This window comes from Mus caroli, unplaced genomic scaffold (assembly GCF_978045245.1).
Source record: "Mus caroli unplaced genomic scaffold, Mus_caroli_1 scaffold_7, whole genome shotgun sequence".
NCBI classification, from domain to species: Eukaryota; Metazoa; Chordata; class Mammalia; order Rodentia; family Muridae; genus Mus; species Mus caroli.
The window spans coordinates 26,424,926-26,448,937 of NW_028227262.1; the positions used below are offsets into that span (position 1 = coordinate 26,424,926).

Here is a 24,012-nt window from a genome sequence, read left to right on the forward strand (position 1 = left end):
ATCTCTCCATGTCATGAGTTATGATAAAAAAATTTAAAAATGTACTCATCACCTAAATGCTTCTGTACCTTTAACCCTCTTCTGATTCTGCTTAGCTAATCGATGCTCTTAATACTTAGACATAAGGTCTGAAACAAAACATGGCATTGCTTTGTAATATAAGGCCACTTGTCTTATATTGCTTTGCTCTCCCAATTTGGGTAGTATTTCAGTTTTGTATTTTATCAGAAAGCTACATTTTGGAATCTTATGTAAATTTCCCCCAACAGTAATAGTAATTCTCCTATTCTGTTGGGCTCCAGTAAATGAGTGGCTTTCAGATTCCTCTATCAGAGACAGTAATGTCTGGAAAGGAAATCTGGGGAGGTTTGACACTTTGAGCTACACTGTACTTTGTACCTCAAACTTTGTACCATCTTGTAGAGATACTTTGTAACAACCCTCTAACAATTCATTTTTAGTTAGCTATAGATGATAGATCAAAGGCTGGCAATTTAATAACTAAAGTGTCATACAGTTTTAGTAAAGGGTAACGTTTTTCTGATTAGTGTTGGAAGCGTGCTAAAACTTGCACTTCAAGTTTTTATTTTTTATTTTTTCTAATTTTCATGTATTTACAATAATAAACACTTTACCATTTTCACCAAAGCTAAGTATACATTTTCTTTTTTTTTTTCTTTTTGGTTTTTCGAGACGGGGTTCTCTGTGTAGCCCTGGCTGTCCTGGAACTTGTATAGGTAACTCATACAAGTAAAACCACGCCTTGTTTTTCTATAATTGTCCTTTTAGATTTAATATGTCCTCAGTGTTCATTCAACTTACAGCATTTATCAAAGTTTCATGTTTTATAAAGACTTGTCTTAGCTACATGTATGTATGTATGTGTCCTGCATGCGTGTGTGGTTCTCCTTGGAGGCCACAATTAGAGAGTGCCAGATTCCCTGGAACTGGACCCAGAACCCCAGGTGCTCTTAACTACTGAGCCCCCACATTTAATTTCTTTTTGAAACTGAACAATTTAAGCTGCTGCTGCTGATAGTGGTGGCTGTGTTTGTGGTGGTGGCAGGGGCAGCAGCAGCAGCATACACCTTTAATCTCAGGGCAGATATGAGTTTGAAGCCAGCCTGGTCTACAGAGTAAGGACAGCCAGGGCTACACAGAAAAACCCTGTTTTGAAAAGCAAACAGGCCAGGCATGGTGGTACACGCCTTTAATCCCAGCACTTGGGAGGCAGAGGCAGGCAGATTTCTGAGTTCAAGGCCAGCCTGGTCTACAGAGTGAGTTCCAGGACAGCCAGGGTGATACAGAGAAACCCTGTCTCGGAAAAACCAAAAAAAAAAAAAAAAAAAAAAAAAAAAGAAAAACAAAACAATTAAAGATGCAAGGCACCATGTCAAGGTTTAGTAGTATTTTTTGCTCAGATGCCATTCAAAGTAAATGTCAACATAAAGAAAATTAATGGTTTTGTTTATATGAAGAGAACCATAAATGCTTGATAACCATACCGCACAAATGGTCAAGGAAATAACTTTCTAAAACTGAACAGGGGTAGTGTAAAACAAGAAAGCTATAGTATCCTGTAACAAGAATTTCCAGATATCATTGTCAGCGAGATAAGAGTATATTTCTTTCTTATATTTCTTTGCTAGAGTACTGGTTCTCAACCTTCCTGAAGCTGCAATTCTTTAATACTTGGTAACCCAGCCATAAAATTTATTTTTGTTGCTACTTCATAACTAATTTTGCTACTGTTTTTTGTTATCTATTTTCTGGTGATCTTAAGTGACCCCTGTGAAAGGGTCTTTTGATTCCTAAAGGGATCACAATCTACAGGTTACAGGTTGAGATCAACTTTCCTGAGGCTCCTGGGCCCTGGCTTTATTTACCCAGTTGACAAGGGTCAAGCTGTGGCTTGTAAGGATTCACCTCTCTTTTTCATTCAGTGGCCTACCTGTACCACTGCCCCAGTGTCCGTATTCTGGATGCTTGATGAAGGAGGGGCTAGAGGAGGAACATGTGCTGAAGGATGACTTAGAGAAGTTATAGTACTACTACAGCTCATTCAACCCAAAAATTCAGTCAAAAAGTGGGACTCTGGCTCCATGAAAGCCTAGAGTATATAGCTGTGTTTACATGGCAGTCTGGCCCTGTAGATTATTTATTGGGCCTGTCTGCTAAACACCATCAGTACTATGTCAGAGGAATGGTTTTGTTGATTAAATTGTAAACTAGCATTGTATTTGGTATATATAACCATTTTTGGCTTAAAAACCTAAGTGAGTTTTCCCTTTATCCAAGTTTTCATTGATAACATTTGTGTATAGTAAAACGTGAAGAGAAATCGGATTTTCAGGGAGGGTGTGTAAGGGAAGAATAGGCACAATAGTGGCTTTATTCCTCGCTTTATTTTATTGTAGCATCTTGGATAGGTTCTTGTTATAATACATGCCCTTTTTCATCTGTATCATATGTAGCTTAAATGAGATAATGTCTGAAAAGTGTTTTGTGAACTGTAAGTGAAAGTTTTTTCAACCTTTTACCTATATCACATCTTGTAGGAAAGAGCAGGTACTTGTTTGTGTATACAAGTGTTGCCTTTGCCAGATCTCAGTTGCCTTTTGTGGTTTTAATAAAGATTTTAGTCTTTTTGATAGAGGGACTATATTGAATTTGGGTAGAAAAAAGGTCACATATAAAATAAATAACCTTTTTAGTGTCATGAAAAGAGGTATCTGTCTGCCTTGAAGTATATGAGGTTGAGGCTTGTCCCTCAGGACATGGAAGCAGTGATCTTAGGAGTGAGGATATGTAGGAATCCCTAAGTCAGGATGTTATTTTCTGGCTTTGTGATCATCTGCAGATAGAGGGGATGGTTGGGTAGTCTGATGTGATGGTGTGAGTTTTCCTACACAACTCTAGCTGTTTTATTAAGAATGAGAAAGAAGGGTGGTGATGGCACACCAGCCCTTAGGGGAGGAAGAGCAGACACAGGTGAATCTCTGAATTTGAGGCCAACCTTACTTGTTCCTGGCAGCCAGGGCTACACAAAGAAGTCCTGTCTCAAATGAATTACAAAGAAATATATCTATTTCTATTAATATTTTTTATTTCATTTTGAAGTCCCTTTTCCTTTTCAACAGAAATTCATATCTGCCTTTGGGAGGTGGGGCTGTAGAGTGCACCCAACACCTTTAGTCATATTAGGCACAGTGAAAATACTTCACCATTGCAAATACATACTCAGAGTTATATCTGTGATATATGATCAGTCTAATTTTATGTGAATTCTAAATTGTATTTTCTCTGGATTGAAAGGATTTGTAGACATTAGGATCTATTGAATTAGGGAGAAAAAGCTTTGATAAACAGATTCCACCACATCTAAAGTGTAAAAGATAATACTATTATCAAGTAAATAACTATATATATATATATTTTTTTTTTTTGGTTTTTCGAGACAGGGTTTCTCTGTGTAGCCCTGGCTGTCCTGGCACTCACTTTGTAGACCAGGCTGGCCTCGAACTCAGAAATCCGCCTGCCTCTGCCTCCCAAGTGCTGGGGTAAATAACTATATTACTACATAGTGTGATTAGGACAGACTCTTTGACACTTAGGGGAGTAAATTCTCTGAAGATGTAGGCTCTGCTGCTAAGTTATATTTGATGGAGAGGGAAGTCTCAGTCTCTTTCCTTGTGTGCTGGACATTTAACCCAGGCCCTTTATCACATGGCTACATCTTTAGCTCTTTTAATGAAGTTTCTTCATCTGTGATGGCTATTATACTACTGAGTTGAAATAGTGTATGCAAAGTATTCCTTAGAGCCACAGATAGGTAAGGTTCATTCATTCCCAGAACCTGATTAAATCAAATGCATTTAATTATTGTGTGCTGCTGAGCCAGAAGTGGGAAGGGTAGACAGTCCAATCAGGTGTTAGAGGCATCCTTGGTGTTAGATAAATGCTGCCTGTAGTGTGAGTATGTGAGTTAGGACACTTTCAGTTTTCCTTTACTCAGGGTCCCTGGATCAAGCTCAAGTTGGAGAATGAATTCGTGTGTCAGACTTAGGCTTTTTACCTGCTGAGCTGTTTCTGGCCCAATTTGGTTTTGGTTTTGGTTTTTTGAGTCAGGGTGTTAACTGTTGTAACCCAGGCTGTCCTGAAAATTGCTGTGTAGTTCTGCTGGCCTTGAAAGATTGAAGGGGTAGACTTTCTACACTTAAAAACATAATTAACATGAAATTAATAGTGTGTGTTATATGGCTTATCTGTCTGTGTGCTTGTCTGTGTATTTGTATGAAGTCTGGGTATCTTATCTTGTTTTTTTGTGCTGGGATCTCCTCCAAGTAGATAGGCTAGCTGGTCAGTATCTGCCCATCTCAGTTCCTGCTAGTACCAGGTTTATAGACTGCTATACCCAGCTTTTATACTAGGAATCTGAACTCAGATACGTGTGCTTGCAAAGCAAACACCTTAACCACAGAGCCGTCTCCCTAGGCTTCCCCCACTTATTGACTTTTCAGATAGAGTCTCATTGTCCCAGTTTAGCCTCAGTCTTCATGTAGCCTAAGGATAACCTTGAATGGAGAACTTGTGCTTCTACATCCTGAGCCCTGGAACTACTGGTGTGCACCTGGTTTATGTGTAGAGTTTGAACCCAGGGACTTGGGTATGCTGGGCAAGCACTCAAAACAGCCAAGCTATATCTCTAGTCCAAATTTTTTCCTATTAGAATTTTAGATTAGCATTATAGGCCAGAGACATAGCTCTTGCCACGGAGTGAGACAGCTTGAGCTCTATCCCTGGGTGGAAGGAGAGGCTAACTTTCTGTTATTTACTTTCCATCCCAATTGCAGCTCCCACCCTCTCCTCGAGAACTACTTCTAAAAGTTGTCCTCTGCCTCCACATGAGCCCATATACTTACACACCCTACATAAATAAAAATATGGGGGGAAAACCCAGCAGTCAAAGTAATGGGCTTCATATGGCATTTTAAAAATCTTATTGTTATTATTGCTGCTGCTGTTGTACATCTGTGTGGAGGGTGCTATAGGTTCTCCCGAACTGGAGTTACAGACAGTTATGAGCTGTCCTGTGGGTGCAAGGAATTGAATCCAGGACCTCTGAAAGAGCAGTCAGTGCTCTTACCCACTGAGCTATCTCTCTAGTCCTTCAAGACAGAATTGTCACCTGCTCAGCTCCCCTGCTAGTGTCTGCTTTCTTCTTAGCCCCACCCCTCCTATCTCATATATATTTTGCCCTCTCTTCCTTCTCCTTAAGATTTCCTCTTCCTTTTTCATGATTCCTTCCATTTATGTGCACACATGTAAACAATATTTGTCTGGTTTGTTTTATATAATACTCTAATTTCCAGTTCTATTTTTCTATAAATGCCATTTTTTAAAGCTGAATAAAAGTCCATTGTGTGTATCACAATTCATTATCTATTCTAAACTCATTCCATTTCTTAGCTCTTCTGAACAGTAGTATAGTTATGAATATCCAGATACCTCTGGTAGGGTTTAGAGTTCTTTGGGTATATACCCAGAAGTGGTATAGCTAGGTCATATGGTACAATTTTTTTTTGTTTGCTTGTTTGTTTTTGAAATCTCCACACTAATTTCAGTAATTAGTGTACCTGTTAGTGTTCTTACAATAGCAAATAACCATTTCTCTCCTTTCCTCATCGGCATTATTTGTTATCTTCACTTGATAAACATCCTGACTGAGGAGACAGAATCAAAAGTAGTTTCTATTGTCCTCAGTTCCCCTTTCTTCTCCCCCTTTATTTGGGACAGGGTCTCTCATTAGCTCATACATTATATGTATGAGTGTATGGCTGTATGTATATTACACCATATATATCTATAGCTGGATGCTGGCAGAGGCCTGGAGGCATCAGAACCTCTGGAACAGAATTAAGGATGGTTATGAGCCACCATGTGGGAAGTGGAAACTGAACCTACAACCTCTGTAAGAACAATTCATGCTGAGCCATCCTCCCCCTCTTCTTAACTTTCCTTTTCTCTTTTCTTTTTTCTTTTCCTTTTTGTAGTTTTTGTTTTTGTTTTTGCTTTTCGAGACAGGGTTTCTCAGTGTAGCCCTGGCTCTCTTGGAACTCACTCTATAGACCAGGCTGGCCTCGAACTCAGAAATTTGCCTGCCTCTGCTTCCCAGGTGCAGGGATTAAATGCGAGCACCACTGATGCCCGGCCCATCCCCTTCTTTTAATTAAGTTTTCCCTACATTATAAAAACATAAGGCTTAAGAATTATTAGAGCAGTGGAAGGTCCTAGTTTATAGGAACTTGAATCTGCTGAGCTCTATCACCAGCCCTGGATTTTTATTCTTATTAATGATTTCAGTCCTCACAACTGAGGACTGAGCCACTAGATTCACTAGATAGAACTTGCAGATACAGAGGGTTAAGTATATTAAGGAACTTCTGCATACCATTTGATGTTAGACCACTCGTTAGTTATATAACAAGTGTAGGAGCTATGGTGCCACATGCATTTAATCCCAGCCATGTTTACATAACAGGATTCAGACTCCTCAGACTTACAGGGTATGACCTTGTTTCAAAAAACAACAGCAAAACCATGGTTGGCATGATGGATTAGTAGGTAAAGGTGTTTGCTGTCAACTCTAGCAACCTGAGTTTCATCCTCAGAATTTGTGTGATGGAGAGAACTGACTAGGTTAAGTTGTCCTTTAACCTCTGTATTAGTGCACTGGCACATAAGTATTCCTCCCCCCCCCAATAAATAAAACACACTCCCCAAATTATAGTATGATAGTGCTAGAGTACAGGTGTCATGGTAGACAGGGCATCTTTAGTATATTAGAGACTGCTAGAGAAAGGAAGAATCAGGACAAAGCTATATTAGGTCTCAGTAACAGGAAGTTTTGTTTAACCCTTCAGACCACAGATTCAGAGGCAGAGGGGAACATACATAGTATCCTTAATTTTTTTCATTTTTATTTTTTGATGTTATACTTTATTTTTTTTTGAAAACTATTATTCTGCCATGGATAGTTATAGCTCATTGAAAATTCTAAGTCTTCATAAAGTTCAAGGATTTTGAGTTTTGAGAATATTTTTTATTACGGAAATTGGAAATAGGAACTACAGTGCCTAAGCTTTTGAAATTATTTGCAAGGTAAAAAATGTAACCGTTTTTAGCTTTAGAGTAGTATGAGAATTAGAAATATGAGGAGATAAAGTTGTAGTCTAAAGAATATAGAGCTGGGTATGGTGACATTTGCCTATATTCCCAGCACTGGTAGTGGGGGCAGGAGCAGGGTTGGGGTGTAAGGTCAGGGCCAGTTTGAGCTACATATTGAGACTCTTAAAAAAACGATCTAGACTTAAACACTGAAAGCAATAACTTGATTAAAAGAACTTTATTATTTTTAGCCTTGTAAGTTTTATTGGCATGCTCATGCTGAACTTTGCAAGGGAAAATTGTCAAACCTGTAGATGACTCAGATGTTCAGAGCACTTGCTACCCTTGCAGAGGATCCAAGTTCGGTTCCCATCACCCACATGGTAGCTTACAACATCTATAATTACATTTTCAGGCTGTCTGCTTTCTTAGCCTCCATAGGCACCAGATATGAACCGGGTGCACGTAACAAACATGCAGACAGACACTCATACTCAATAAGTCAAAACCTACTTCTCACTAACATTCAATATCTATACCTGGTTGGGTATACAATTTCGCCTTCTATGGTTGTCCACAGGGAGGTGAGTACAGCATTAGCCCTCAGAAGAAACATTTGTCCCTTCCAGGGAAGAAGTGCAGGCTTGCTTTCTTAAAGTTTTTCTAAGTTTTCCACAACTATGGTTAAAGTAAAAATCTTTTTTTTTTTTTTTTTTTTCTTTTTGGTTTTTCGAGACAGGGTTTCTCTGTGTATCTCTGGCTGGAACTCACTCTGTAGTCCAGGCTGGCCTCGAACTCAGAAATTCGCCTGCCTCTGCTTCCTGAATGCTGGGACTAAAGGCATGCACCACCACACCCGGCTAAAGTAAAAATTTTATGAGGAAAAGCTTTGTAGAAAAAAAGGTTTGGCTAGGCATGGTGTTGTGCTTGTTGAAGAAATTTGAGGCTGGAGGTAAGACCTTGTCTCAAAACAAATCGCCACATACAAAAACAGCTTTCTGTCCAAGAACAAGGGAGCATAAGTTTGTATCTTGTAGGCTCTATAGGATATCGGGAAAATAAAAACATTTTTATTTCTATTAAAGTTATCTTCTAATGAGATTTAATTATCTTAAAGTACACAATCATTGTAATTTAAAGGTTTCCAAAATTGGGAATGATGGCATTGGCTGGATTTCTTCTTAGCTTTGAGCTATTATTGTATGTAGCAGAGATTAACCTCTGGCATAAAACCATTGTCTTACCTTGTGATAGAAATGGTTGTGATGTAGGAGAATTAGCATCAGTAGATGTTTTAGTGCTAGGCTTGGCAAGCCAAAATACTGAGGCTCCATACTGTTGGCTTACCATATGGGTTTGTGAAAAAAGTCCTCCTCAAGATGATATCTGGGAAAGTGGGGAAGGGTCCATTGAAGGACCAGTTCTGTCTTGCTACTCAGGAACCTGCTGATCTGCCTTGTCTTTGCTTCCTTCTGATCTTGACCTTTGTTTCTGGGTTGAAATCTATGTCGTCTGGCATGATAAAGTCACAGTTCCATCTGCTCACATGCTCTGCATCTGTGGGCAAGGGAATGTTTATGGTTGTATTTTTTGTTTTTTTCGAAGGGAGCGAAAAGGTCTCATTTTGTAGAGATACATAGATAATAGAGAACAGGCTGGCCTCAAACTTATCTAAAATAGGCATTTAAAACGTTCTCTATTATCAAACTGTGAGTGATAAACTATTTGCTTTTCAGGAAGACAATTTTTTCAGCTTTTGTCTGATTCAGACTCAGAGAAATGGCACTCTGTGGGAAAGACAACCTCATTTTTTACACTCTAGTAAAATATGTTTCAAATGTTCTATTTAAAGAAGGTACACAAACTAAACTAAACACTGAGTAACAGTGCAGTCCCTGAGTAGTGATGTACAGTGATGGGCATGGGTGTTTGCTTGCATTATGTGGAACTCCTTTTGTTATGAAAGTCTTTTCTCTTTTAAGTTACTACCTAAGATGCTGGGTTTTGCTTATGTAGCAATACAAGTTTTTCATTATTTATTATTATTATTGTAAAAGAGCAAGGGAAAATTAAATATAAAACTACAAACTTAATGGGTTATCTAATGATGGGGAAGTAGGATATTGCCAACGATTTGTATTTGTATAAGCAATTTGTATAAAATCATACTAGGAAGGGAAGGGAATGTTTTTTCCCAAGACAGGGTTTCTCTCTGTAGCTCTGGCAGTCCTGAACTGGCCTCCAGTCTCTGCCTGTTGCTCCGAGTGAAATTAGCTAGGGTCTCTCTGTTAGACACCACGAGAGTGAGACCTAAGCAGGATTCCTTTAGTACACTGGGCACAGCGTTCTGTTGATGCTTAGCCAAATTCTGAGAAATGTTTTTGCTAATGGCCTTAGATTCTTTATGCAGCCAAATATGACACTGAGTTCCTCATCCTCCTGTGCCTATGTCATCAGATGAGCGGGAGATGTCCTCTCCTCTTCTGTGTTCAGTTCACATAGAACTTTATCTGTGAGATCAAATTTCATCAACCTCATGTGTATTTCCTTTCCCACCCAGATAAAAGTTGACATCAACTAATCCAGAAAAGGAAGAACAAGCAGACCGAGATGTGTAGCTCAGTGACTGGTAAGCTGTGGTTCTTGACAGATCGTCGCATCAGGGAAGACTACCCACAGAAAGAGATCTTACGAGCGTTGAAGGCCAAATGTTGTGAAGAGGAATTGGACTTTCGGGCTGTGGTGATGGATGAGATGGTGCTGACAGTCGAGCAAGGAAATCTGGGTAAGACTCTACAACCGAGGACCAGCCTTATCATAAGTACTGCCCCTGACAGAGCAACTCTGTTTATAGAAGACTTAGGAGCTCTCATAGTTTCTAATTGTATCATGTGTGAAAGAGCTGGAGATCTGCGTTCAGGGCCAGTCTGGTGTACAGAGTGATTCTAGGACAGCAAAGACTACACGGTGAAAAGTTATTTAAATATACACAATTTAAATAACTTAAGGAATTTTTTTCTTCTTCTTTTCTAAGCCTCTTAAGGAATTTCTTAACTAATGGGAATAAGTTAACTAATTTCTTAACTAATGTGATTTTCTTATCCCTTTAGATAATATCTGCAGCATTAATTAAAATAACCTATTAGATGTGGCTCATGATCATCTGCCTCAGGTGGTAAATACATTTCTAATGTCTCACATGTGTTCAAAAGATAATGGATATGGTGGTTCATGCCAGTAGAGGCATGGCTGGAGATCATAGCCAGACCGCTATGAGGTAAAGAACTTGTTGCCACAAACAAAATAAATATGAGTAAACAAACCTGGGGGTAGCACACAAACAAGCTGCATATAACCTCTTTAACGGATATGAATGGTTCGGGAAAATCTGAGAATTATTAACAGGCTCGGCCGCCAGCCACCATAACTCCCAGGCAGGACTATGGAGCATAAATAAATTTTATGCTGGTTATTTTTTTTATATAATCAGGGAGGAATTGTAGGCTCCCCCAGCCTGAAGCAGGGTGATCCAGACTTTGACCTTGCTGCCATTAAGAAGGAGATTACCTAGGGTGGAGCCTTCCGACCTAGATATTGTTCTGTCACCTGCCACTGCTCTCCTCCAAAACACTGCTACCTACTGAGAGGCCCCTGAGATATTCCGGAGGCATATCCTATCCTGCACATCACCCAAAGGCTGGCTCCAGACACCAAGAATGGACTGGCGGTGGGGGGTTGGGTGGGGGGAGAATGGGCCCCCCTTTATAAGCACAGTTTCTGAGTAAAATCATGGGCCTTGATCAGGACCTTTGTCTTGGCTCCATTATCTCTCTCGCTGTCTTAAGTCTTTTTCAGCCCCAGCCTGCCTCCTAGGTGTACCTGGTTCAAGTAGGCTGCAGGCCGGTATACAACAGGTAGCCTTTGGCTGCTGCTGCTGCTTCTTCTCCTCCTTTTTCTTTTCTTTCTCCTTTTCTCCCTCTTCTTCCTCTTTTTATTTTTTCACCCCCAAGATAGGTTTTCTCTGTAGCCCTGGCTGTCCTGGAACTCACTCTGTAGACCAGTCTGCCTCTACCTCTCACTGGAAGTAAAGGTATTTGCCTCCCACACCTGGCACCTTTCATTTTCTAACCATGATGACTGCTAGGTAACCAAAATTTGGGAGATAGACTAGGATATCACTCATTGTGATGGTTAGTCCACATGACTAGATAGATGATGGTCAGCTTCACAGGATCTAGGATTACCTAAAATATGTGCTTCTGTGCATTCTTGTGAGGCATCTTGACTAGGTTAATTCACATGGTAAAAGTCACCTTGTGAGCAGGACAGTTCTTTGACAGGGATCCTTCATCAATGTACCTCTTGTGGATCTAGGCATTTAGATCATTACCTTATGTGCATGAGGGTTCCGTTTGCATGAATGTACACACACCATGTATGTGCCTGGTTTCTGTGGAGGTCAGAGTGCACTGGGTCCCCTGGGAAGATTTTGAGCCATTATATGGGTACTGGAAATCAAACCCTGGTCTCCCCCAGAACAAGTGTGCTCTTCACTGCTGAACCAACTCTTCAGCCCTGTATAGTATACTAAATGCCACCTCACAGACCCTTTTTTCTCTTTTTTATTAAAAATGTTTTTCAAGTTCTTTTTCTTTGGAAGATTTTCATCAGTATATACCTAATTACAGAGCAAAACCAAATTATACTGTTACACTAAAATGGAGTCGGTTGACTCACCCAGGTTGGGCCCGAGGGCCTCTGTCCTTGGGCTGCCAGTATCCCTGCTTATCTCTTAGCTTTCCTGACTGGTTTTGACTTCAGGCTCCCTGCTTCATCTCAAAGCCACCCAATTTGATAGCAAGGTTCCTTGTTTTCAAAATTGAGTACTTGGGTCAAGCTCTTGTCATTTGACCTGTAGAAAAGATAATGAAACAGCCTTCATCAAATAAGTGGCAGATTTCCAAGTTGCATGCTTATAATGTAGCCCAGGTTGGCCCCAAATGTTTAATGACCTCCTTTTCCTACCCTTCCGGGCTGAAATTAGTGGTATGGGTATCACATGTGGCTCTCCTGAATGTAATTATAAATGGCATTAATATTTTTCAAGATGAGCTTTCTGCCCTGAAATGACACCTGACATTAATTTGAGGAAAATTCATAGTTTAAAATACAATATCTGCTACATATGGATTATATTTCTTATTGTCACCCTTTAGCTTTTGGATACTCTTTTTTAAAAAAATTACCTTTCATTTCTAGACGATTGTCATGTTAAGTTCTGAGATTAATTTTCTAGTTAAGTCCAGTGTAGTGAAGTTTCTCCCAGAGGCACTTTTGTTTTGAATGTACCGTTTTTGTCTGTTTCTGTTTGTTCTTGTATCCCATCTGCTTTTCCCATAGAAGGTCTTATGCTACCCATCACTGTAGTCTAGGCTGACTTGGAACTCCTGTTTTGGCCTCTCTTGTGCTGGGATCAGAGGCCTGAGCCACTGAGGCCTGAGCCACTGTGCCCAGCTTAGTAGTGATTTAACATCTGACCCTGTTTCTGACTGTTTCCGCTTGTTTGCTTTCTTCAAACTATTGTTTACTGCCGCAGTGTCTGACCTACAGAGACAAGAATGACATGGACACCAAGTTGGGTTCACGCAGCAGCTTCTTTTGCTTGCAGCTTTTTCACTTACAGCTCTCTCCACTTAGGGCAAGGGCAATTCTCCTATACTCGAGGCAACTGACCTCATCTCACTCCACACCACCTCATCCAATCAGAATCACACATGCTCCAGGCACTAGCTCAGGTCGGTCACAGATAGGCTGACAGATCACGAGGAATAGTCTAGCTTGGCAGGCAGCTTACTCATGCAGTTTCACTGGGCATGTTCTGTCTGGCAAGGCAGTAAACATGTGGGGTAACGGGTCCTGGCAGTGGACCAGGGCGCCATCTTGGCCCATGTGGCCACACCGCTTCCCTCAGTTTACTCTTCTGTTGGTGTAATAAAACACCCCAGCAAAACCCAACTTATAACATAGGTGAGAAATGGATTTATTTCAGCCTACTGCTGAGTCTGGCATTGTAGATAAGTCAAGCGAGGAACTTCGATTGCTAGTCACCAGTAGAGTAAATGCATGGCTTCATTTGCATGTGCTCAGGAATTCTGCTTAGAGAATGGTATTGACCTTAGTGAGCTGAGTCTTCTCACCCTGATTAGGGTAAGTCAGACAGTTCTCCACAGACATGCTCACAGACAGCCCCCCATAGAGTCAGCTTGCCAGGTGACTCTAGGTTGTGTCAAGTTGGCATCTTTACCTTTGTGTCTTGTCTGTCCCATGCAGCGTGGTTTTGTGGTGGTGGTGAAGGGTCTCAGTGTAAACCAAGCTGGTCTGGACCTCAGTGCAGGCTGGCTGTGAATTTGGGTCTCGGGTGGTGCTGTGATCACAGTGTGAGTGACAGCCTGGCTAGCTGCATGATTTCAGCAGAGATCCATCTCGTAATATAGACACATCCAACTTTCCTTCTAAAAGCCAAGTACTAATTTACTGTTTTACTCTACATTTTATCTACTTGGATTCATATCATCAGTGCACAGTATTGTATATCTGTGTCAACTTGTCTGTTTCCATATTTATTTTTGTGGTTCTGGAAATGAACTTAGGGCTTTGTGCTTGCTATAAAAATGCATACCACTGATTACATGCCCAGTCTTAACTTACTTGATAATGGCTGTTCTAATGGATATGAAATACTGGCTCATTATGGCTTTGATTATCAGTGTTGAATATCATTTCAGTTAGCAAGATCAGCAAGTAATCATTCTCTAAGTAAATCTAACTGATACAGTGGTAACTGATCAAAGTTGAGTATCCTTTCAAGGGAGAATGGTATTTTGGAGAAACACATATTCAAGTCCTTTACATTGGCTTGAGGAGAGTTCTTAAGAACTTGGGTCTTTTCTGAGTATGTTTTACTTGGGTTTGTATGTATTTTGACTTCCTTTCTGGTTTTGGGTGTCTCTTTTTCCTAGCTATTCATTGCATCTTAGCCACAGGGCCAAGGTTGTTGCTGTGTTCCTGTAATAACTTGCTTCAGGTAACTTTCAGGTAGCTTTCAAAAGCAGTGCCTTTATCTTTCCTACCTGGGAACCTTAGGTGACACAGGAATCAGTTCTTTTGCAGTACCCTGTTAGATCAGAACCTTGCAAGTAGGATCTGTATTACTTTCAGTTCCTAGGGAGAGTTATTGTGATGCCAAGTTCTGTAGGAGACAGTGCCTCTTCTGAGGAAGGGGGATGTAGGGCACAGGTAAGATAAGAAAGATTCCATGAATCTGCTTTATGTTTTTGAGGCTGGGTCTGGTGTTAGCAGGGTTGCTTCCAAATTCATTATGCAACTGAAGCTAGCCTTGAGCCTTTTGATGATCCTCCCCTCTACCTCCTAAGTGCTAGGTTTACAGGAGTATTCCAACATATCTGACCCTTTGTTTCCAGAATGGCTATTGGTGTATTTGAGTCTCTCTGTGTAGCTCTGGCCTGGATCTTACTTTGTAGACCATGCTGGCTCAGGATCCCCTGCTCCTGTTTCCCAAGTGCTGGGATTTATAGGTATGCCACACAATGCCAGGATTTCTTTTTTTTTTTTTATTTGTGCATGGCTACTTTACTTACCTGCATGTGTGTATGACTTTAATGCCTGGTTCCTGAAGAGGCCAGAAGGTGTTCCATTCCTAGGAACTGGAGTTGCAGACAGAACTGCCACATAAGTGTTGGGAATCAAACACCGCTTCTCTGGAAGAGCAGCCACATAACTGCTCAGCCCTCTCTTGAGTTAACTTATACAGAATAGTAATTTTGACATGCTTGTCTGAATAATTAGTAAAAATGTATAAGCACCCACAAGTGTGTATGTATGAGTGTATGTGTGTGTGTGCCTGGGGCAAAAAGAGGTCAGAAGAGGGTGTTAGAAGCCGTGTTGTAAACTACCATATGGGTGCTGGGAATTGAACCCTGGTCCTCTATAAGAGCAAAGAGTGTTCTAGTCCACTGAATAAAAATAAAAATATTTTTGTATATATGGTGTATATGGGTGTTTTGCCTGCATGTATGTCTGTATACCACATACACCAAGTGTCTACATAGACCAGAAGAGTGTTGGATCTCCTGGGACTGGACTTATAGATGGTTGTGAGCCACTATGTGTGTGTTGAAACTTGAACCCAGGTCCTCTAGAAAGAGCAGCCAGTGCTTCTTGCTATCTAGCCATTTCTCCAGGGATGGATGATACAGAAGTCATATGCCTTCTCCCTACAGCACGTGAAGCAGGGTGTCATTATCACCACCAGTGATCTTAAGCTGGTTTCTGCTTGCTTAACTTTTAAAAAAATGTTTCCCTTTTGTAACTAAAATACTTAAGATAGGGAAGATTCCTTTGAAAAATGTAGATCATTTCTCCTTAAATGAGTGGGTACTGGGAATTGTAACTGGGTTGTAGGCTTAGATTTTTAAAAACTTACTTTAATAAGGGTTCTCAAATGCAGCTGCCCTGCTTCTAGCCCACTGTCCAAAGGTAGGGGAGAAAAAAATGGTAAATAGGACAAGGGAATGTGGCTCTGTTTAGAAGTTCTTTGGGGCGATTCCAATCTTTGTTGCCAGGATACCAGCAGTCCAATTCAATAGTGTCAGGATACCATCAGTCCAGGCATGAGTCAGCGGGAGCCACCAGGACCAGCTGCAATGCCAGTAGTTCTCTGCTGTGCCTCTCTCAACGAAGACTAGAGACCAGCACCATGTCGCAGGCTGCTGTGTTTTCCATCAAGATAATGGTGAAGGCATGGGTGAGCCAGTCCTGGGGGTTCAAGCAGGAGAGCTGGCCCAGCCCCTTGCCAGCTCCAGCACTTGGGAGCGTGGTTCCCATACCTTGACTGGGCAACACAGAGAGTGGTGTGGGTGAGCTGAGCTGACCCTACCTCCTGCCAGTGATGGCATTGGTTGGGCTAGCCAGACTTGTGCTTGCCCTGGTTGTACCATTGTGGAAGAGCCGGCAGGCTGATCATGTCAGCTGCCAGTCAGGTCTGTAGGTTTTTCTTTTTCTTTTTTTTTTTTTTTTAAAGATTTATTTATTTATTTATTATATGTAAGTACACTGTAGCTGTCTTCAGACACTCCAGAAGAGGGCGCCAGATCTCGTTACAGATGGTTGTGAGCCACCATGTGGTTGCTGGGATTTGAACTCTGGACCTTCGGAAGAGCAGTCGGGTGCTCTTACCCACTGAGCCATCTCACCAGCCCCTGTAGGTTTTTCTTAAGTAGGTAATTAATAGTGTGAGTCCTTATGGCCTTTTCAGACATCTTTACTCTTTTGCCTCCTCCTCTAGGCATTACTAATTAGAGTCCCCATGGCGCTCTTTCCTGATCCCCCATCCAGTCACCTCTACTTTGCTATTCCCTCCTTTATTACTCCCCTACCTCACCCTCCACCTTGGCAGAGGTTCCTTTTTACTTCTGGTTTTTGTAGTTACATTTCCTAGAGTAAGATGCAGGGCTAGGACCCTTATGAGAACATGCAGTGTTCTCTCAGTATATCTTATAATTCCATCCATTTGCCCACAGAGTCCATGCTTTCACTTTTGGGTGTTTGTAGCCCAGCAGCACTCCACAATGTATATGCACCACATCTCACTAACTACTTGTTTCTTGAGGGACATCAGACTGTTTCTGTTCTCTGACTGTTAGAGCCAAGGGACATAGCTAAGCTGGTGTTAGGAGGGTGGAGTGGATCAGATGGCAGATTTATGGTTAGCTTTTTTTGTTTTGTTTTTTTGATTTTTGTTTTTTAGGTTTTTTTGAAGACGGGGTTTCTCTGTATAGCCAGGGCAGTCCTGGAACTCACTCTGTAGACCAGGCTGGCCTCGAACCCAGAAATCCGCCTGCCTCTTCCTCCCAAGTGCTGGGATTAAAGGCATGCACCACCACTGCCCAGCTATGGTTAGCTTTTTGAGAATTCTCCATACTGGAGGAGAGCTTAGACCATTTTGTAGTAGAGTAGTGGCTTCCTTTCTTTCCCCTCACCCCTCAGCATTTGTTCTTTGCCATTTTGACTGGGATAAGAATCACAAAGTTTTGATTTGGGATAATAAACATTTACTTTGTTTTTGCTGTTCTATTTGTGCTGTCCTGGAAATTGCTATGTAGACCAGACTGGCTTCAAACTCACAAGAGCTGCTTCTGCCTCTCTCTCCTGAGTACTGCGATTAAAGGCATGTGCTTCCATGGCCAAGTTCAGTGTCCCCAGGCCCATTTTTCAGATAGGTTACTTGTTTTTTTTTTTGTTTCCCATTGTTTTGTTTTTATATTCTAATTATTACTTCTTTGTCATAAATGTATAGCTCAAGATTCTTTGGGGTTCTTCACTTTTTTTTTTTTCTTTTTCCTTTTAAATAATTACCCTGACTGCTTTCAACTGTGGCCAGGGTGCAGGTGTCCATAGCTGACAGTCTCTTTTTGTTTAAGAATTTATTTTATGTATGTGAATACACTGTCACTATCTTCAGACACACCTGAAAAGGGCATTGGATCCCATTACAGATGGTTGTGAGCCACCATGTAGTTGCTGGAAATTGAACTCAGGATCTCTGGAAGAGCAGTCAGTTCTCTTAACCTCTGAGACATCTCTCCAGCACATCCCCCCTTCCTTTAAGTTGATTGTTTCTTTAGTTGTGACATCCTACTTGTCAGTTCTTGGTCTTAATTCTTGGGCAAATGGAGCACTGTTTAGATAGTCCTTTCCAAATATCCATATGGCTCTGGATACTGTGTCTTCTAGCAGTTCAGTGTTCAGGCTTAGGTCTTTGATCCATTTAGACTTAGTTTTTGTGTGAGGTGTTAGATGGGGTCTAATTTCATTCTTCTGCATGTGCACATGCAGTTTTCCCAGCACTATTTATTTTTTTGCTAGTATCATGCTCATTGGTAACCATATTACTGTGATCTAGAATGGTAATCACTCCAGCATTGTGGTTTGTTTATTGTTTTGGTTGTGTGGGATCTTTGTGGTTTCATAAGAATTTGAGGCTAGTTTTTTCCTTCTGTGAATGAGATGGAGATTTGGGTTGGAATTACATTGAATATATTCTCACGTTTTAAATAGTAAAGAACTTGCAAAGAAAAAGTCCTAGCCTTGGACTGAGACCCAGCAGTCTCATGAGTGGATTATAGGATTGAGCCACCATGTCCTTTTGTTAATAACACTCCTTCACTATTCTCTTTTAGGTCTTCGGATCAGTGGAGAGCTAATCTCTGCCTACCCACAGGTGGTGGTAGTGAGAGTTCCAACCCCGTGGGTGCAGAGTGACAGTGATATTACTGTTTTGCGCCACCTAGAGAAGATGGGATGCCGTTTGATGAACCGACCTCAAGCCATCCTTAACTGTGTTAATAAATTCTGGACATTCCAAGAGTTAGCTGGCCATGGTGTGCCTCTACCAGATACTTTTTCTTACGGTGAGTTAACAGATAAGAAGAATGTATCTTTTGGGGGCCTGAAGAGATGGCTTTGTAGGTTAGAGTGCTTACTTTATCAATGAGAACCCGAGTTCAGATAGCCTGCATTTCTGTGAAAGATGGATGTGTTCATGTATCCTGTAGCCTCAGTGCTGTGCAGGGTGGACAGGAGATCACTGGCTACCAGTCTAGCTCCAGGTTCAGTGAGACATTGTCTCAGGGAATAAGGCACATTCTAGTGATAGAATAAGATACCTGGCATACTTTTTTTTTTTTTTAAGATTTATGGTTATGAGTGCTCTATCTGCATGTAGACCTGCATGCCAGAAGAGGGCATCAGATCTCCGTATAACCAGTTGTGGTTGCTGGGAATTGAATTCAGGACCTCCAGAAGAGCAGTCAGTGCTCTTAACCCCTGAGCCATCCTCCAGCCCCCCCTAGCATCCTTCTAGGATATACACATGGACTAGTGCATGTGTCACACATACACATAGAAACAAATAAAAAAGTGTTTAGTATCCCATATTTAACTAATAGACAAATGATTGGATCAGAAAGAGCTTATCTTATAGAAGTAACTTTCAAGATGGTTGTGGTAAAGAGGTAAAGGCAGGAAGATTTGAGTTCTAGGCCAGCCTAGATTATAAGCAAGCCACAGAAACATCGGAAGCAAGAAGTTTTCTTATGAGTGAATGCCTTCTCCGTGTATGCATTTGTACTACATGCATGCAGTGCCCATAGAAGCCAGAAGAGGTCATTGTGGGTTTCCTAGAGCTGGAATTTGAGCCTGTCATGTGGGAGCTGGGAATTTAACCAATGTGAACTGTCTCTCCTGCTCTGTTAATCACATTTTAAGATTAGCTTTGTGACATGAGGTTTAAAAGGTTTAGCACAAGTTTTCTATAAAGTCTTTGTAGGGACACTACTAGTACTTTCACTACTAGTAAAAGCTGCTAGCTACAGTGCTTAAACAAATGAGTACTTCTGTGTTCAAGTAAAACTTTATTGTAAAATCAAGCAGTAGGTCAGAAATACCCCATAGGCCTTGGGTTTTTCATAGCTTAATATTTGTATACTATTTAAGAAGATGACCTTATTAAAGATGGGCGGTATGCTTTAAAGCAGCACTTCAACTCTGTCAAATTGATGTGCTTTATCACTAAAGTGAAATATAAATATCACAGCCATAATAAGCCTGAATTGGTGTTTGTACTTGATCACCTGCCCACAGCAGACATCAGAGAGGCACATTTGAGTGGCACTGCTAATAGATATCACCATGTTGATTGTTGATTGTGTTTGTGTAAGGCTGATGGCCTTGAGCCTGCTCTGGAGCCAGGCTTCCCTCAAGCCTTCCAGCCTCTGCTTCTCTGCTGCGACAGTTGGATCATGCCATGTCACCCAGCTTTCTACAGAAGTATCTTTTTCTTTTCTTTTCTTCTTTCTTTCTTTCTTTCTTTCTTTCTTTCTTTCTTTCTTTCTTTTTTTTTTTTGAGGCAGGGTTTTTTTTTGTGTAGCCCTGGCCTCTGTAAACCAGACTGGCCTTGAACTTAGATTGAGATTAAATACACTATAATTTTCTACAAAAGCATTTCTTCAAATAATGCTCAGTAGAATGAATGCTTGATGATTTAGTGAGGTTTTAAAATGAATTCCTTGTCTTACTATAAAGAACGGAATCCCATACCCATGTGTCCATACAGTTACTGCTTTTAGCATTTACACAAAAATACAAAATTAGTGTGAACCATTAATTTTCCTAATTTCCTAGGCTGATTTCCTAATGCTCTTGGCATTTTAGTTTGGGAAGGAGAAAACTGCTCACTAGACATATAATGGTGAAGGAAATTTCAAGTTGGACAGGCCAGTAATCCCAGCTACTCAGGAGGTAGATAGAGGTGGTAAAAACACATTTGTTAAGCACAGCTTGGACTATGAGTGAGTTCTAGGCCAGCTTTGGCAACTAGTGAAACTTTTTCTACAGTAAAAAATAGATACAGCCTGGGGAAGCTGGGTAGCCACAGTAGAGGACACTAAATCCCTATTCTCACCCAGCAGAAAAGTAACTTCAGAAGTGATTAAAAACTCTTTTTTCTTTTTTCTTTCTTTTTTTTTTTCTTTTCCTTCTTCTTTTTCTTTTTGGTTTTTCAAGACAGGGTTTCTCTGTGTAGCCCTGGCTGTCCTGGAACTCACTCTGTAGACCAGGCTGGCCTCGAACTCAGAAATTCGCCTGCCTCTGCCTCCTGAGTGCTGGGATTAAAGGTGTGCGTGCACCACTACTACCCGGCGATTAAAATCTCAGTATAAGATCTGAAACTATGCAACCACTAGAGGAAAACACTTAAGATATAGTGTGGATAGTTTTATTTATATAAATTTACACACACACATAGCAGTTATTATTTTGTGTATGGGTGTTTTGTTTGCATGTATGTATGCACCAAGTGAGCACTGCCAGTGGAGATCAGAAGTGGACATTAGATCCTCTAAAACTGGAGTTTTGAATAGTTAAGAACTGCCATGTGGGCACTGGGGAATAACTAGGTCTTCTGGAAGAGTAGTCAGTGCTTTCATTGAGCCATCTCTCTATCCTCCAAAGTGCAGTTTTTCAACAGATAGTAATACATATTTTCTTCAAGAAAAACAGAAATTAGCCACCAGTCTCTACTTTCCTTGTGTTGTGCTTAAAAGTGGTGTCCCCCCCCCCTTTTTTTTTTTTTTGCTATTAGCCAATTAATTTTTTTCCCTCAAACCAGGTGGCCATGAAAACTTTGCTAAGATGATTGATGAAGCAGAAGTGCTGGAGTTCCCAATGGTAGTGAAGAATACAAGGGGCCATAGAGGTGGGTAAAACTTGTGGTAATAGTATTTAGTTTGAAATTGCTCCAAACTTGCATTTGGCAAGATGACTGCTTCTGTTTAGAGGTTATGGTAGAGGTGTTATAGCATACATAAATAAGTCCCAAGTTAATAATACTCTTCAACAATAAATAATTGAATCAACCCTACCCCTCAGGTTATCTAGTTGGAAAACTTGAATATCAGTCTTCATTGCCGCCAGAAACCTGATGTTGTATCTCTAGAGCTAGCGTAATAAACATATAGCTTCCTATGTTTCCAAACTCCCACAGAAACAGTCAAGAGTGCTCTTTTTTTTTCCACATGCATCATGAAGAGCAGCCTCAGCGATGTGTAAAGTGTATAAAAACCAGTGTTCTGTATTAGTCGTTTTTCCATTACTTTGATAAATGCTTGACCCAAGCATCCATATTTGGAGTAGGTTTTTATTGTCTGCCCCAGAGTGCTACTTTATTAGCAATGCATTTTTCTTGAGTCATTCTTTTGAGAATGATGTTTTACTAGGTCTTTTCTCTGGGTTGTAATCCCCCAATATTTATCAGTATATTAACATTGTTTTTGAAGAATATGGTCTTCAGAAACTTGCACTGTGATAGTAGGTTGGCCAAAGATCTAATGTTTGTGCCAAAAGTGCCAGCTTTTTATATATGCCACATTGCCATTCTACCTATCCCAACTGTTAGACATTCTTTCCATATCAGCAATGGATCCATCCGATGCTGCTGTACTTACTGCACTTTTCTGCTCTGAGTATTTTCCTAGGCGAGGCTTTGAGCTTGGGACAGCAGCTATTTCTAGTCTATTTCTGATTCCTATTGCTGTGGTAGGTACTGTTGAGGTTTAAGCAGAAAGTATAGTAAATACAAGGATATGATGCATACCTTGACTCTGGGACATGTGGTTCAATATTCAGTCCGCTAAAGCCATGGCGTTTGTTGTTTATCTCTGCCTTCTCTAATATGATAGATAGTTAAGAACCTGGGACCTCCTATGATGAATGCTCAATAAACAAAAAAGCTGTGTACTGTCTGCGACTTAGTGTTAGGAGTCAGCAAAAAGGAACATAGAATCAGTTCCCCCAGAGAAGAATTATAGCCACATGTTAAAAAGAGCTACTTCTGCTGGCATAAAGAAACAAAGCAATGGGCCAGACTAGACAATTAAGAAACAACTTATCTATGATATTGCTATGTTACTGTGTTGTAATAGATTGTTAATATGTAATAGTTAAATAAGTCAGGGGAAAGGGGCTTGCTAAAGAATGAGCTAAATTGACTAACCTTTGGAGAATACAGTGCAGGTCCTCTACATTATAATCTTAAGGTAAATGATTAACCATAAGTTTGTTTGGGGAAAATCATAGTTTAACTCTATTATCTCAGTGATCCAACTAAACCACTTTAGTCAAAGAATACTATAAAAACATATAAGTATAATTGGTTCTGAATGAGTATATTGGGACCCAGTTTCATGACTTGCATGTATTGTAAATTTTTATTCTTTTTAAATCTTAGGCAAAGCTGTTTTCTTGGCACGAGATAAACACCATTTAGCGGATCTAAGCCACCTTATTCGTCATGAAGCTCCATATTTGTTCCAGAAATACATTAAAGAGTCTCATGGAAGGGATGTACGAGTCATTGTTGTGGGCGGCCGTGTAGTTGGCACCATGCTGCGTTGTTCCACAGATGGAAGGATGCAAAGCAACTGTTCCCTAGGTAAAGATACTGCAGCATCTTTCTGTTGGTTTATAATTGAGTGTGCTTTCCACATGAGAATTAGAGGTCTAGCATCATTGCTAGTGAATTGGGTTTCACTGGTCATGAATTTACTCTCTATTTTGTGCTAACTTAAATTTTCCATTTTTGTTTTTCATGCTTCTATATATTGTATGTTTAGCATAGTCTTCAGCCACTCTTGCTTTTCTTGCCTCTCTTCCACTGGTCTCTTTGTCACCTTAAAAGCAACAGGTGCTTTTAACTTTTTAGTTGGATATGTTATTTATTTATATTTCAAATGTTCAAATGTTTTCCCCTTTCCCAATTTCCCCTCCAGAATTCCCCCATTCTGTCCCCCCTCCTCCTGCTGTATGAGGGTGTGCTTCCACCTAACCACCTACTCCTGCCTCCCTGCCCTCGAATTCCCCTACACTGGGGCATAGGGCCTTCATGGGATCAAAGGCTTCTTCTACCACTGATGGTATCCTTTGCTACATGTACAACTGGAGCCATGGGTCCCTCCATGTGTACCCACTCCTTGGTTGGTGATTTAGTCCCTGGGAGCTCTGGTTAGTTGATATTGTTCTTCATATGGGCTTGCAAACCCCTTCAGCTCCTTCAGTCCTTTCTCCAATGCCTCCGTTGGATACCCTGTAATCAATCCAATGATTGACTATGAGTGTCTGCCTCTTATATGTCTGACTCTGGAAGGGCCTCTCAGGAGACAGAAAATTTCCAGAAATGTTCTTCTTTTTGTTCACACACACATAAATAATGAG

The 24,012-nt window shown here is 40.7% G+C and overlaps 1 protein-coding gene across 4 annotated transcripts in view; it reads left to right on the forward strand.

Annotated features, from left to right (window-relative positions):
- The window catches only part of Rimklb (ribosomal modification protein rimK like family member B), a 32,933-nt gene that overhangs the window by 4,036 nt on the left and 4,885 nt on the right, over positions 1-24,012 (forward strand). For 3 of the 4 annotated variants that reach the window (XM_085839968.1, XM_085839967.1, XM_085839969.1), the window contains 4 exons: positions 9,728-9,952; positions 18,426-18,656; positions 21,413-21,499; positions 23,030-23,233. In XM_085839968.1, the coding sequence (XP_085696094.1) occupies positions 9,778-9,952; positions 18,426-18,656; positions 21,413-21,499; positions 23,030-23,233 (697 nt within the window). In that variant the 5' untranslated portion in view covers positions 9,728-9,777. Of the gene's footprint in view, positions 1-9,727; positions 9,953-15,850; positions 15,992-18,425; positions 18,657-21,412; positions 21,500-23,029; positions 23,234-24,012 lie in introns of those variants that run through there. The other variant, XM_021164870.3, reaches the window with a different exon arrangement.